The sequence below is a fragment of the Cebus imitator genome, unplaced genomic scaffold, assembly GCF_001604975.1.
Source record: "Cebus imitator isolate Cc_AM_T3 unplaced genomic scaffold, Cebus_imitator-1.0 Scaffold3, whole genome shotgun sequence".
Classification (NCBI taxonomy): domain Eukaryota; kingdom Metazoa; phylum Chordata; class Mammalia; order Primates; family Cebidae; genus Cebus; species Cebus imitator.
In genome coordinates this window covers 1,886,314-1,898,280 of record NW_016107318.1, presented here as the reverse complement: position 1 = coordinate 1,898,280, position 11,967 = coordinate 1,886,314, and the positions used below count along the sequence as shown (strand labels likewise).

Sequence of the window (11,967 nt, the reverse complement as noted above, 5' to 3'; positions counted from 1 at the left end):
CACACACACACACACACACCCCTGGCTTTAGTCACAAATGTTTAAAATATTCATTTTCTTTTTATATAAATGAAAGAGATAAAAGTTACAGCTAAAATAGCTTTTATATCATCAAGCTGAGAACTAGGTTTACACAGGAAGCTAACAATAACAGCAACAATAATCACAAAAATCAGAAAGAAAATGACAAAGTGTGTCAGACATGACACAGAACACTTGAAGGCAGACCCCAACACCAGGCTGTAAAATTAAGTAATAAACAGTCACTCTAGAGGGTGACTAGTTAGTTAGTCTTTGATTTCATAGTTCTTCCTCAGATCTTCTCTTAGAGGTTATGGAAAGGAATGATCATCTGTAAGGCTATTTAGGGAATCTGAACATAAAAGAAAATAGAATTGCAGATGGATATTAAGAGACTATTTTACTCTACTTCAATCATGTGAAAAACAGAGTAATTAACATGGAGAAAAAAAATAAGTAAATATGAGCCTAGAATACATCTTATACAAAACTTGAAATATTTTTATAGCTCTAATGTGTACTGAACTTACGTGGAGAGCATAATTTCAAAATGATATCATTTTTAGTTGGGGAGCCACACATACAGACTGGGATCTCTTTGAAGCTAACTGACTCTGGGAAGCAAAAAGTGAGCAGCATGGAAAAGAAATGGTAGAAGAGAATTTAGTTGGAGGAGAAAGACATCTGGAGGTTTGGCCCCAGTTAAAAATTCATAGGCAAATCCTGCTGGAAAGAGAGTTAGCAGTTTAATGAATAAATTATTATCTAAACACCAGGAGGTTAAAGGTTAACAGAAAGGACTTCAAAAATGATGTCTTAAGTGCTCCTAACTTGACACATAATGTTTAGTTTGCTGCCATTTTTCTGAATGTTAGCTTTGAATAGACTATTGACAAATTACAGATTTTTTCATATATTGAAATTATATTCCAGATGATTTTGAGATTTATTGGTATAATATTCTCCTCATGAGGTAGGATGGAGGGGAAGGAATAGAGAAAACATATTCTGCTCTGAAATAAATGTGGTGTTTACTGACAGTATTTGTCAAGGTAATGTGTTGTCTTTAAAATGGAACATCTAGTTTCAATTTACATTATGCTTATTTCTAAGACTTCTATTTTTTGAGTTCTATGATTTGATTCTCCTTTCTCTGTTATATATTCAGATTATGACCACACGTGGCGCTTTCTTGTATGGGGTAGAGAAAGTGGGGAAGGAGGAGACAGATTTACTGTAATATCATATAATGATCCTGATTAGACTGGAGTTTATGAAAAAAAAATAGAGATAAATCATTATTGTGATATTTCTTATGCCAAATTACAATTTTCATTCCCCCAATTACTTTTATATTTTAAAATTGTTTTTTTCTTCTTCTTGTCTAAGGCAGCCTCAATAACAGTTACCATATTTCACTGTTTACATTCTTAAGGCCTTCAAGATTATTAATCAATCTTTCCATTTCTTTAGCATATCACAAGTTTTAAATGGTGCATTTTAATATAATATTCCCATTATAGGCCTACAATTTAATTAAGAGAATATAATTTTCTTATTACTTTTCTGTGATTATCCATACCCCGCTCCCTCTTCCCAGAATACTCACAGGCTCCATTAGATTCTTACAAAGGACCCTTGTTGTTTTCCCTATCATAATTCCCATGATAATGTGTTATCGCACAGTCACTTTTTTAAAGTATATTTCCTTAGACTTACTTAGATTAAGAAAAGAGCAGTAACTAGGGCTTCTGCTTCTTAATGAAAGCTTCCTTAGCTTTACGAATACCAGGCCAGATCTCTGAAGTCACTGCTTGAAAAGACCTGATTCTTAAAGCACTTTTATCCACACTTGACTCTCTTGAGGCATTTGTTTTTTCCACTTCAACTCACTTAATTGCATATGTCCTTAGTCAGACTGCCTAAAAGGAGTGACTGCATCTATCTTGGTTTTTACCCCGGCACTTAACACAGAGTCTCAAATAATGCAGGCAAACAACAAATGCTTGTTATATTAATTCAGGCTGTACATAATGTAGAAAGCAGAATCAATCCTCAATGTAATAGATTCTGCTTAATTATAAAGTAATAATTTAAAATAACAATAATAATGATGACGATAGTTAACATTTATCAAATCTTCCCTTAGTGCCTCGGACTTTTCTAAACATTTTATATAGATTAAGTATCACAAGTCCAAGAGGTAAATGCTATTTTAATCTGTACTTTTAGAGGAGAAAACTGATCACAGCAAGTTTGAGGACATAGTCATCAATCAAACACCTTATAAGGGATAGAGCTGATACTACCTGACACTGTGTTAACGCTTTTAAGCCTCTGACATTTTATTTTGAAAGGAACTGCTTAATATATCTAAATTACTAAACCTCCCTTGCTTTCCTTTTACTACCTATCATGCAGTAACTAGTTCAACAAGATCTTTATTATGCCTTAATATTCTACATTTCTCTAATTTTCTGTCAGAGAAGTGAACTGTATACAGATGAACTATCTTAATCACTTTCAAGTTATTATGTATGTCCCTACTTATTTGTTAGAAAACTCTTTTCTCTTAATTATCTTCTTTTCTTCCAATAAATTGGTTAAAGCACCATATTATTATACATATTACTTTCTTGATTTCTTCCTGATAAGATTAACCCATGATTATTTTAGAAACCTTCAGATTTGCCCTTGCAAACTTCAACTGCCTCTTGTTAATTGGCTCCTTCCACACTTCTTCATTTCTACCACTGACTTGCAGTTGCCTCCAGTTAGTGAGCAGCTCTTCACAAAGCTATGTGATCTTTGCATCCTTCTTTTTTAGGAGACATGCAGTATGTTACGCTTTAGTTAGCAGGATTATCCTAGGCTATACCTGCCTTACTCACTAATAGAATTTCTACCTCACATTACCGCTGATTATCAATAACTGGCTCTCTTAGCATCTAGCATACTGGAAATTCTTTGTGCTTGATCCCATTTTTAACTGTGCCAAGTTTAAATAAAATGTGGTTTATGTGGCAAGGATATTTATTTTTTCTATTTTTAATTAGTTTTACACTTTAGTAATTAGATCAAGATGCATTTCACACCCCTTAGAAACCTATAGTTTCTGCATGGTAGAAGATTTAAATAATCTTGTTATTTAGGGAGATGTATATGTGTTCTAACTGATTTTTCCTCCTCCAAATCATAAAGGCTTTGTAAATCACTCTCAGCATTTTATGAAAGTGACTTGCAAAATAAGATAATTAAATGCAAAATCTTAGCTGTCAGCCATCAATAAAATAGGCTCTATTGGTTGGGGTCACTCAGTTGTACAGCGCCATTTGGAAGTAAACAATCCTTGGAAAGCTTTCTCTAGTATCACCAAAATTTTGGAGATCCATATACACATTCCTGATATTGATGCAGATTGTCTTTTTGACAGCAAAGTCTTTCATTTGAGACATTGAAGATTTATCTTGTTCTTTAAAACGGTCTAGATTGCTTAATTCAGCCAAGATATTTCAAAAGTTGGAAATTATATTTCCTCTATACCTGACCAACAATATATTTGTAATTTTGAGTGAAATTTTGTTTCATACACATGAACTGACAACATATCTTCTGATCATTAAAGAATGCTAAATTGTGTTAACTAAATGCCCAACATGTTAAATCTATTTCTAATTTTCAAAACAATTTGAAATGTCTACTACTTCTAATTCTAAAAATGTAAAATGCCATAAAAATGTACATTGAACACTCATCACTACCTCTAAAACCTACCTCCATTTATAGCAACCTGATCCATTTCACTATCATTGCTTTCCCATATTACTAGTATAACTAGTTGCCTTATTATACCCATGATTTATTCCCTGCAGTCTATTCTCAACATAGAAGTCAAGTGAGTTCATCCCTTCTTTGCTCAAAACCCTAAGGGCTTCCTATCTGAATTAAAGACAAATTCCTTTTGATAACGAGATCATTTTAATCTATGCTTCTGTAACTTCTTTGATTTCACTTTCTTCAAATTTCCTACTTATTTACTCTTCTCCTGTGCCATTGGCTTACATGTGCTATTTTTTTACTCCTTTTCTTCTCTTCTTCATCTTTTTTTCCCTACAAATATAGACAAAATTATTTCCCTTGTTTTTCTTTCTATCTAGAATGTTGCTCCCCTCAGAGAGGTCACTTCCTCTCCCACTAAAAGAGAGAAAAACTTGGAAGTAAGTTAGATTTAGAAGTTGTGAACATATAATTTTTAATAATCTAGGCTCAAATTATGACAAATGTTTCTTAATATACACGATTTTTTCAATATCAGTCAACATGAAAATTTGAAGATAAATGCTTGATGTGATGTATGATGTAAACCGTCTTGCTTTTTTTTGAGACAGTATCGCTCTGTTGCCCAGGCTGGAGTGCAGTGGCACAATCTCAGCTCACTGCAACCTCCACCTTTTGGGTTCAAGAGATTCTCCTGTCTCAGCCTCCAGAGTAGTTGAGATTACAGATGTGTGCCACCATGCCTGGCTAAGTTTTATATTTTCTTTTTTTTTTAGACAGAGTCTCACTCTGTTGCCCAGGTTGGAGTGCAGTAGGGCGATCTCAGCTCACTGCAACCTCAGCCTCCTGGGTTCAAGCGATTCTCCTGCCTCAGCCTCCTGAGTAGCTAGGATTATAGACACAGCTATTTTTGTAGTTTTTGGTAGATATGGGGTTTCACCATGTTGGCTGGGCTGGTCTTGAGCCTCTGGCCTCAAGTGATCCAACCCCCTCGGCCTCCCAAACTGCTGGGAATACAGGACTGAGCCACTGTGCCTGACCACTAATTTTTGTATTTTGTAATAGAGATAGGGTTTTACCATATTGGCCAAGCTGGTCTTGAACTCCTGACCTCAAGTGATCAGCCCTCCTTGGCCTCCCAAAGTGCTGGATTACAGGCATGAGCCACTGTGCCCATCCAAGATTATTTTTAACACAATGTATAGTTTCCCTTATAATGATGGTTTTGGAAGCAAGGCTTCAATTTGGAACTTGACGGAATAAAAGCAGGAAAGGGTTCATTCTGCTACTGGAGACTGTAATATTGGTGTGTAATTCTGGACTAACAAATATAGTTGAAATTTCCCGATTCTATAGTTAGTCTTCTGATTCCATATCTTGCCTAATCATGGTTGGCTGAGGCAGCAGTTTCCTTGATGGTGAAATTCTAGGGTGTGGCTTTGTGACTAATTGCCTGTGATAAGTCTCTTTGTCTTTAAAGTAGAACAGATTTTGTTCTCTGTGACACTGCTGACTACAATAGTTGGTGTGCTTTTTGAAGATTTTTCTTAAAGTGCAGAAGATTGTATTGTTTATTAAAATATGACTTAATCTTTGTGTTCTGAACATGATACAGCACTTGAGGAACATGCCAGCATACAAAAACATTTTTGTTTAATTATAGCATTTTAACTAAACCTCTAAGATAAGATAAAAGGAGAAAGTCATGTACTAGTAGAGAAGAAATGCACTAGATTGGTTCAAGTTCATATAGCATAAAGGAGTAGTACCTTTTAGAACCTCTTTGAAACTTTTGAAGAAGGAAAGGTCAAAAATGAAGCACTGACAGAAACACATGATAAATAACGTAGGTCCCATGGTTGTATATCATGAGAAAACTAAGCACAACATTAGAAAGAGGAAAATGTGTCAAACGTACTCAGTTAACTATACTACATTAAGATTAAGATGTACTATTGTACTGGAAACAAAAAACATCAAGTATTTCACAATATGATAAAATCTTTTAGTCCCTGCTAGTGACTCAAAAGCATGTGTTCCTTGCCATTTATAGAAAGAAAAATTAAGGAATTTCATGTTTATATAATTCTTATAGAATAAAGGGCATGTATTATTATTTCTCAATATTATGAGTATGTCAACTGTACCTTCACATATATGTAAATAAAATCTTGAGCAGGTCATCATTTGGACAACGATTCTATTTATTTTCACAATGGATATGCAAATTCAGTTATACACACATACATATGAACAAAAAATACATATAAACCAATCATCATCATATCTTTCCTAGGTGTTTAATGGGCATCGATTCGCTTTGAAGTTCATTATGTAATGGAATTTAGATGAAAAAGCAAATGGCTTCTCATTGTAAGCAGCTTGAAGTATGTTTAAGAAAAGAAAATATATATTTTTTATGGTTTACTGGCTTACAATCTACTATCTACCATCAGAAGTAACAGAACATAACTTAGCATCTGGGAAATTATATCCAAAACAGATATTGCAGTAATCTATGATGGGTATATATGATTTAGCAGAATCACCTGAGACTAAGACATGTGGATTCAATATAAAGTAAGATAAACTTGGTATGATCATCAAAAATGTAATGAAGTTTGAGTCTGCAATGCTAGAATTACAATATTTAAAACAAAAGAGAATTATATTATAGTTAAATAATACATTTAGTTATGAATACTGTATAATACACACACAAACACACACATAAACACAGAGTGAGAAAGAGAGAGAGAGGGAGGGAGATTCTCTTGGAATATTTTTAGGCAAGAATAACCAGTATAACTAAAATACCTGAAAGCTTGCTTTGCCCTGAAAAGAAAGGTGATCAGGATAGAGATGATCAGGAAATAGTTGGCAGGTATAAAAGCCGTTTGACATATTTAGTCTTAATTTAAAAAAAAAAATAACTTTCTCATAGAGATGTCAAGAAGCAATATATACTTAATCAAAGGATACCAAGCTATCTGTCAGAGGAGCTGTTCAAGCAAAATTTATTTGACAAGAGGGTTGAAATGACTCAAAGGAAAGCCTGACCTCTGAAATCTGGTGGACCAAGTGAACTTTAATTTCCCTTTCAACATCAAAATACTATGCTTTTGAAACGCACATTAAAATAAGCATGCAAGTCAATAAATGCCAGTCACCAAATAATTTGTAAGTGCTGAGAGAGGTTAGAGATGGGAGAAAAAAGTAACTTCTATGGTAGAAAAAAGCCTCAAAAAAGTAATGGGATTTTAATTGAAACTTTAGGGGGAAAAAAGAAGAGTACATGTTGAACTTTCCAATAAAGGGAAGGCATTTGATCAAAGATAGGAAAAACCCAAATATGTATAGAATTTTCAAGGGAAAAATGATAAAATATTCCATGTGTATAGTTTATACCAATTTTCAAACTTCAAAACAAACATTACACATTTTAATCTCACAATGCCCCTATCAGGAAATAAGGTTACCTATACTGCAAAAAGAAACAAAAACTTTGGCTGGTGAAACTGAAACTAGAACCTGCATTTTCCAATTTGCTTACACGTGTTTATTCATTCTACTCTATCTTAAATGACATTCCATGGAGCAGAATGTAATTTTTTTCATAGTAGATGTATATATGAGTCATACATCTTGGAACTTGCAAAGGAGTTCTAAATTTTGAGCATTGAGTAATACATATGTATTGTCCCACAACTGAATATATGTTTGCATGGGAAATATGTTTCTTTGAAGATATTCTTTGACTCCAGTGATTTCAAAGATGAATAAATTATATGGCATTATGGCTTTCTTCGTGTTGTATGTACAGCTATTACAAAATCTTCTTGTGTTGAAGTTAAAGCAATTCATATACTAGTAGTTATTGTTGAACTTTTAAGATGCTATGGCCTCCTCCCTGCACACGTGGTGTCACCCGTGCTGCTTCCCGCTAGCCCCGGACCGAGCGCCTGCCATCATGGCTCCCGGCCAGCTCACCTTGTTCAGTGTCTCTGATAAAACCGACCTTGTGGAATTTGCAAGAAACCTGACCTCTCTTGGTTTGAATCTGGTCACTTCCGGAGGGATTGCAAAAGCTCTCAGGGAAGCTGGTCTGGCAGTCAGAGATGTCTCTGAGTTGACAGGATTTCCTGAAATGTTGGGGGGACGTGTGAAAACTTTGCATCCTGCAGTCCATGCTGGAATCCTGGCTCGCAATATCCCAGAAGATAATGCTGACATGGCCAGGCTTGATTTCAATCTTATAAGAGTTGTTGCCTGCAATCTCTATCCCTTTGTGAAGACAGTGGCTTCTCCAGGTGTGACTGTTGAGGAGGCTGTGGAGCAAATTGACATTGGCGGGGTAACCTTACTGAGAGCTGCAGCCAAAAACCACGCTCGAGTGACAGTGGTGTGTGAACCTGAGGACTATGTGGCAGTGTCCACAGAGATGCAGAGCTTCGAGAGCAAGGGCACCTCCTTGGAGACTAGACGCCAGTTAGCCTTGAAGGCATTCAGTCATACGGCACGATACGATGAAGCAATTTCAGATTATTTCAGGAAACAGTACAGCAAAGGCATATCTCAGATGCGCTTGCGGTATGGAATGGACCCTCATCAGACCCCTGCCCAGCTGTACACACTGAAGCCCAAGCTTCCCATCACAGTTCTAAATGGAGCCCCTGGATTTATAAACCTGTGCGATGTTTTGAACGCCTGGCAGCAGCTGGTGAAGGAACTCAAGGAGGTGTTAGGTATTCCAGCCGCTGCATCTTTCAAACATGTCAGCCCAGCAGGCGCCATTGTTGGAACTCCACTCAGCGAAGATGAGGCCAGAGTCTGCATGGTCTTTGATCTCTATAAAACCCTTACACCCATTTCAACGGCATACGCAAGAGCAAGAGAGGCTGATAGGATGTTGTCATTTGGCGATTTTGTGGCATTGTCTGACGTTTGTGATGTACCAACTGCAAAAATTATTTCCAGAGAAGTCTCTGATGGTATAATTGCCCCAGGATATGAAGAAGAAGCCTTGACAATACTTTCCAAAAAGAAAAATGGAACCTACTGTGTTCTTCAGATGGACCAGTCTTACAAACCAGAAGAAAATGAAGTTCGAACTCTCTTCGGTCTTCATTTAAGCCAGAAGAGAAATAATGGTGTCGTCGACAAGTCATTATTTAGCAATGTTGTCACCAAGAATAAAGGTCTGCCAGAGTCTGCCCTCCGAGGCCTCGGCATAGCCACCATTGCTGTCAAGTACACTCAGTCCAACTCCGTGGGCTATGCCAAGAACTGGCAGGTTATGGGCATTGGAGCTGGACAGCAGTCTTGTATACACTGCACCCACCTTGCAGGAGATAAGGCAAACTACCGGTGGCTTAGACACCATCCACAAGTGCTCTCGATGAAGTTTAAAATGGGAGTGAAGAGAGCAGAAATCTCCAATGCTATCGATCAATACGTGACTGGAACCATTGGTGAGGATGAAGACTTGACAAAGTGGAAGGCCCTGTTTGAGGAAGTCCCAGAATTACTCACTGAGGCAGAGAAGAAGGAATGGGTTGACAAACTGAGTGAAGTTTCTGTCAGCTCTGATGCCTTCTTCCCTTTCAGAGATAATGTAGGCAGAGCTAATAGGAGTGGTGTGGCGTACATCGCGGCTCCCCCCAGCTCTGCTGCTGGCAAAGTTGTGATTGAGGCCTGCGATGAACTGGGAATCATCCTCGCTCATACGAACCTTCGGCTCTTCCACCACTGATTTTATCACACCCTGTTTTATGGGTTGCTTATATGTAGGTGAAACTTTGAGAATAACTTTAAAAAAAAAAAAAGTACATCTTAAAAAAAAAAAAAAAGATGCTATGCTTATTTTGCTATGTGGAAGTAGAAAGTCCAAGCCTTCTATTTATGTTTCATCTCCCTGAATCATCCATCCCCTTGTTCTTTTTGCCTGAATAACTATTATTCATCAAATCTTAAACGTTACCTCTTCAGAGAAGACTTTCTCAGCTTGTCTTATAGATCTAGTAAGTTTCCCTTTTGTATGTTTCACAGAACTCTAAATTTCCAATTTGTGACACAAATGATAATTGTAACTAAATATTTTACTGAGTTATATTTGTTTTAATATCCAGAGTCCTAAAAGACTAAATTCTAGGAGAGCAGAGACTTCTTTCCTCTATATCCCCAGCAACAAAGAGAACAACTTGCACCTGTAGACACTTAACTATTTTTGAAGCAAATGAACAAATGAATGAGTGCTAAAATTGAGTGAACCATTAAAAAAATAAATATGCTGATGATCTGTTGGTTAGTAATTATTGTTAACTGTTAACTTTCATTGCAGCATCATTTCTTATTTTTTTCTTAGTAGCTGTTTCGGTTGAAATTTAGTAAGATCCTATTTTCAAAACAATAAAAATATTTCCCTCAGCACACCTTTTATAAGGTGACTCAAGAAATTGGGATATCTTGTAGAATATTAAGTACTGCAAGTGATGGAATTATGCAGCAATCACAGGATGGAATTTTTGAAACATTTTTAGATGAGTATAAAGAAAAGAAACAGAGCACGCTCCTGACACAGGAATAGGTATTTAGTAAAATAAATATAGTTTATACATCACATCGGGTCTTCCGCACCTGAAAGTAGAGGCATTAGCTGATAAATAATTAATTATATTTATTTTCATTAGTGTAGTCACTCTTACTTAAGACTTTGGCATAGCCTACCTCTCCATAGGATGAACTTCAGTGAAATCATCTTTAAATGAAATCACAGCACTTTATTAATTTACATACATAAATTATAAAATATATACATATAAGCAGTCCCATCTCTAACAACCTTTTTACAAAATGCTACTTGAAAATTTTTTAATAACATTAATCTTTCCAATGACAAATGCCTTGATTTTCTTCTTATATGCCCACAAGTCATCACACAAATTTAACAGGAATGTTCCACAAATAATGAGGAAGGATTCCACCTGCGTTCATAAATTTAGTCAGTTTGTCTAGGTGAAAGGAACATATATCAAAAATATATAATTTTATTTAAGGTATGTGATTTAGAGACTTGTAATAAACTTAATATGCATTAAAGCTGACAAGAGCAAGCAAAAAAAAAAAAAAAGCTTTTCCTAAAGATCCAAATAGCTTTTGATAACTGTTTAGATGAATAATAATCTCACCAGAGGTGACATTTCACATATAAAGATATTGAGCTACATGTTCAAAATATCAATATGATGCATAATATTTCAAGCATATTCAGTAACAACAGTTTAAAAAAATTCTAATGAGATACATCTCACCAACAAGTACAGTTATAAATGGAAAAGCACAATTTAAATGGCATTGGAAATTAGTTTTATGCATTCTATCTAGTATCATTTTATCTCAATACACAGATATCCACAGAGATATATAACTAGGTCATAATACAATCTCCACACTTATTACTAATTAATTATGTGCAAATGGAAAGAGCACTGATGGCAAAAATTTACCATCCCAACAACATTTGAACCAGAGGGTTATATTGCCAAGTGTTGAATTTGTCAGTTCTCAAATTATAAAAGATGAAGTCACAGACAGTATTCATATTACTGCATCATATCTGTAAAAACTTATTATGATTTATTAATGTTTTAGTCATTGGTCATCATTAACCCTATAGAAAGTCAAAAGTGCCAGTCAATTAATCCCTATTAGAGGACTAACCATGGAAAAAACCCTTGGATGTCTCAATCACCTAACATAATAAATTTTTATGATCACATTTACTTACAGTAAAATATACTCTACCAATATGTAACTAGAATATTAGTGAAATATAATGTTACTATATGAGATATGGATGGCAGACTAATTCATTGAGACATCAAAATTATAGTGGCAAAGCATTTTATGTGTTGTATAATTTTTGTAATATAGCAGTTTCATTTTTCTTTTTTTTCTTTTTTTTTTTGAGAGAGTCTCACTCTGTCACCCAGACTGGAGTGCAGTGGCACAATTTTGACTCACTGCAACCTCCACCTCCCTGGTTTGAGCAATTTTCATGCCTCAGCCTCCCGAGTAGCTGGGATTACAGTGATGCACCACTATGCCTGACTAATTTTCGTATTTTTAGTAGAGATGGGGTTTCGCCACGTTGGCCATGCTGGTCTTGAA

At 35.6% G+C, this 11,967-nt stretch overlaps 1 protein-coding gene across 1 annotated transcript; it reads left to right on the top strand.

The window, feature by feature from the left end:
- The first annotated feature begins 7,704 nt into the window (after positions 1-7,704).
- LOC108306195 (bifunctional purine biosynthesis protein ATIC-like) lies at positions 7,705-9,637 on the top strand. The gene has a single exon (XM_037739457.1). It carries the CDS (start codon positions 7,769-7,771, stop codon positions 9,548-9,550), a length of 1,782 nt encoding a protein of 593 aa, XP_037595385.1. The 5' UTR covers positions 7,705-7,768; the 3' UTR covers positions 9,551-9,637.
- Positions 9,638-11,967: the final 2,330 nt, after the last annotated feature.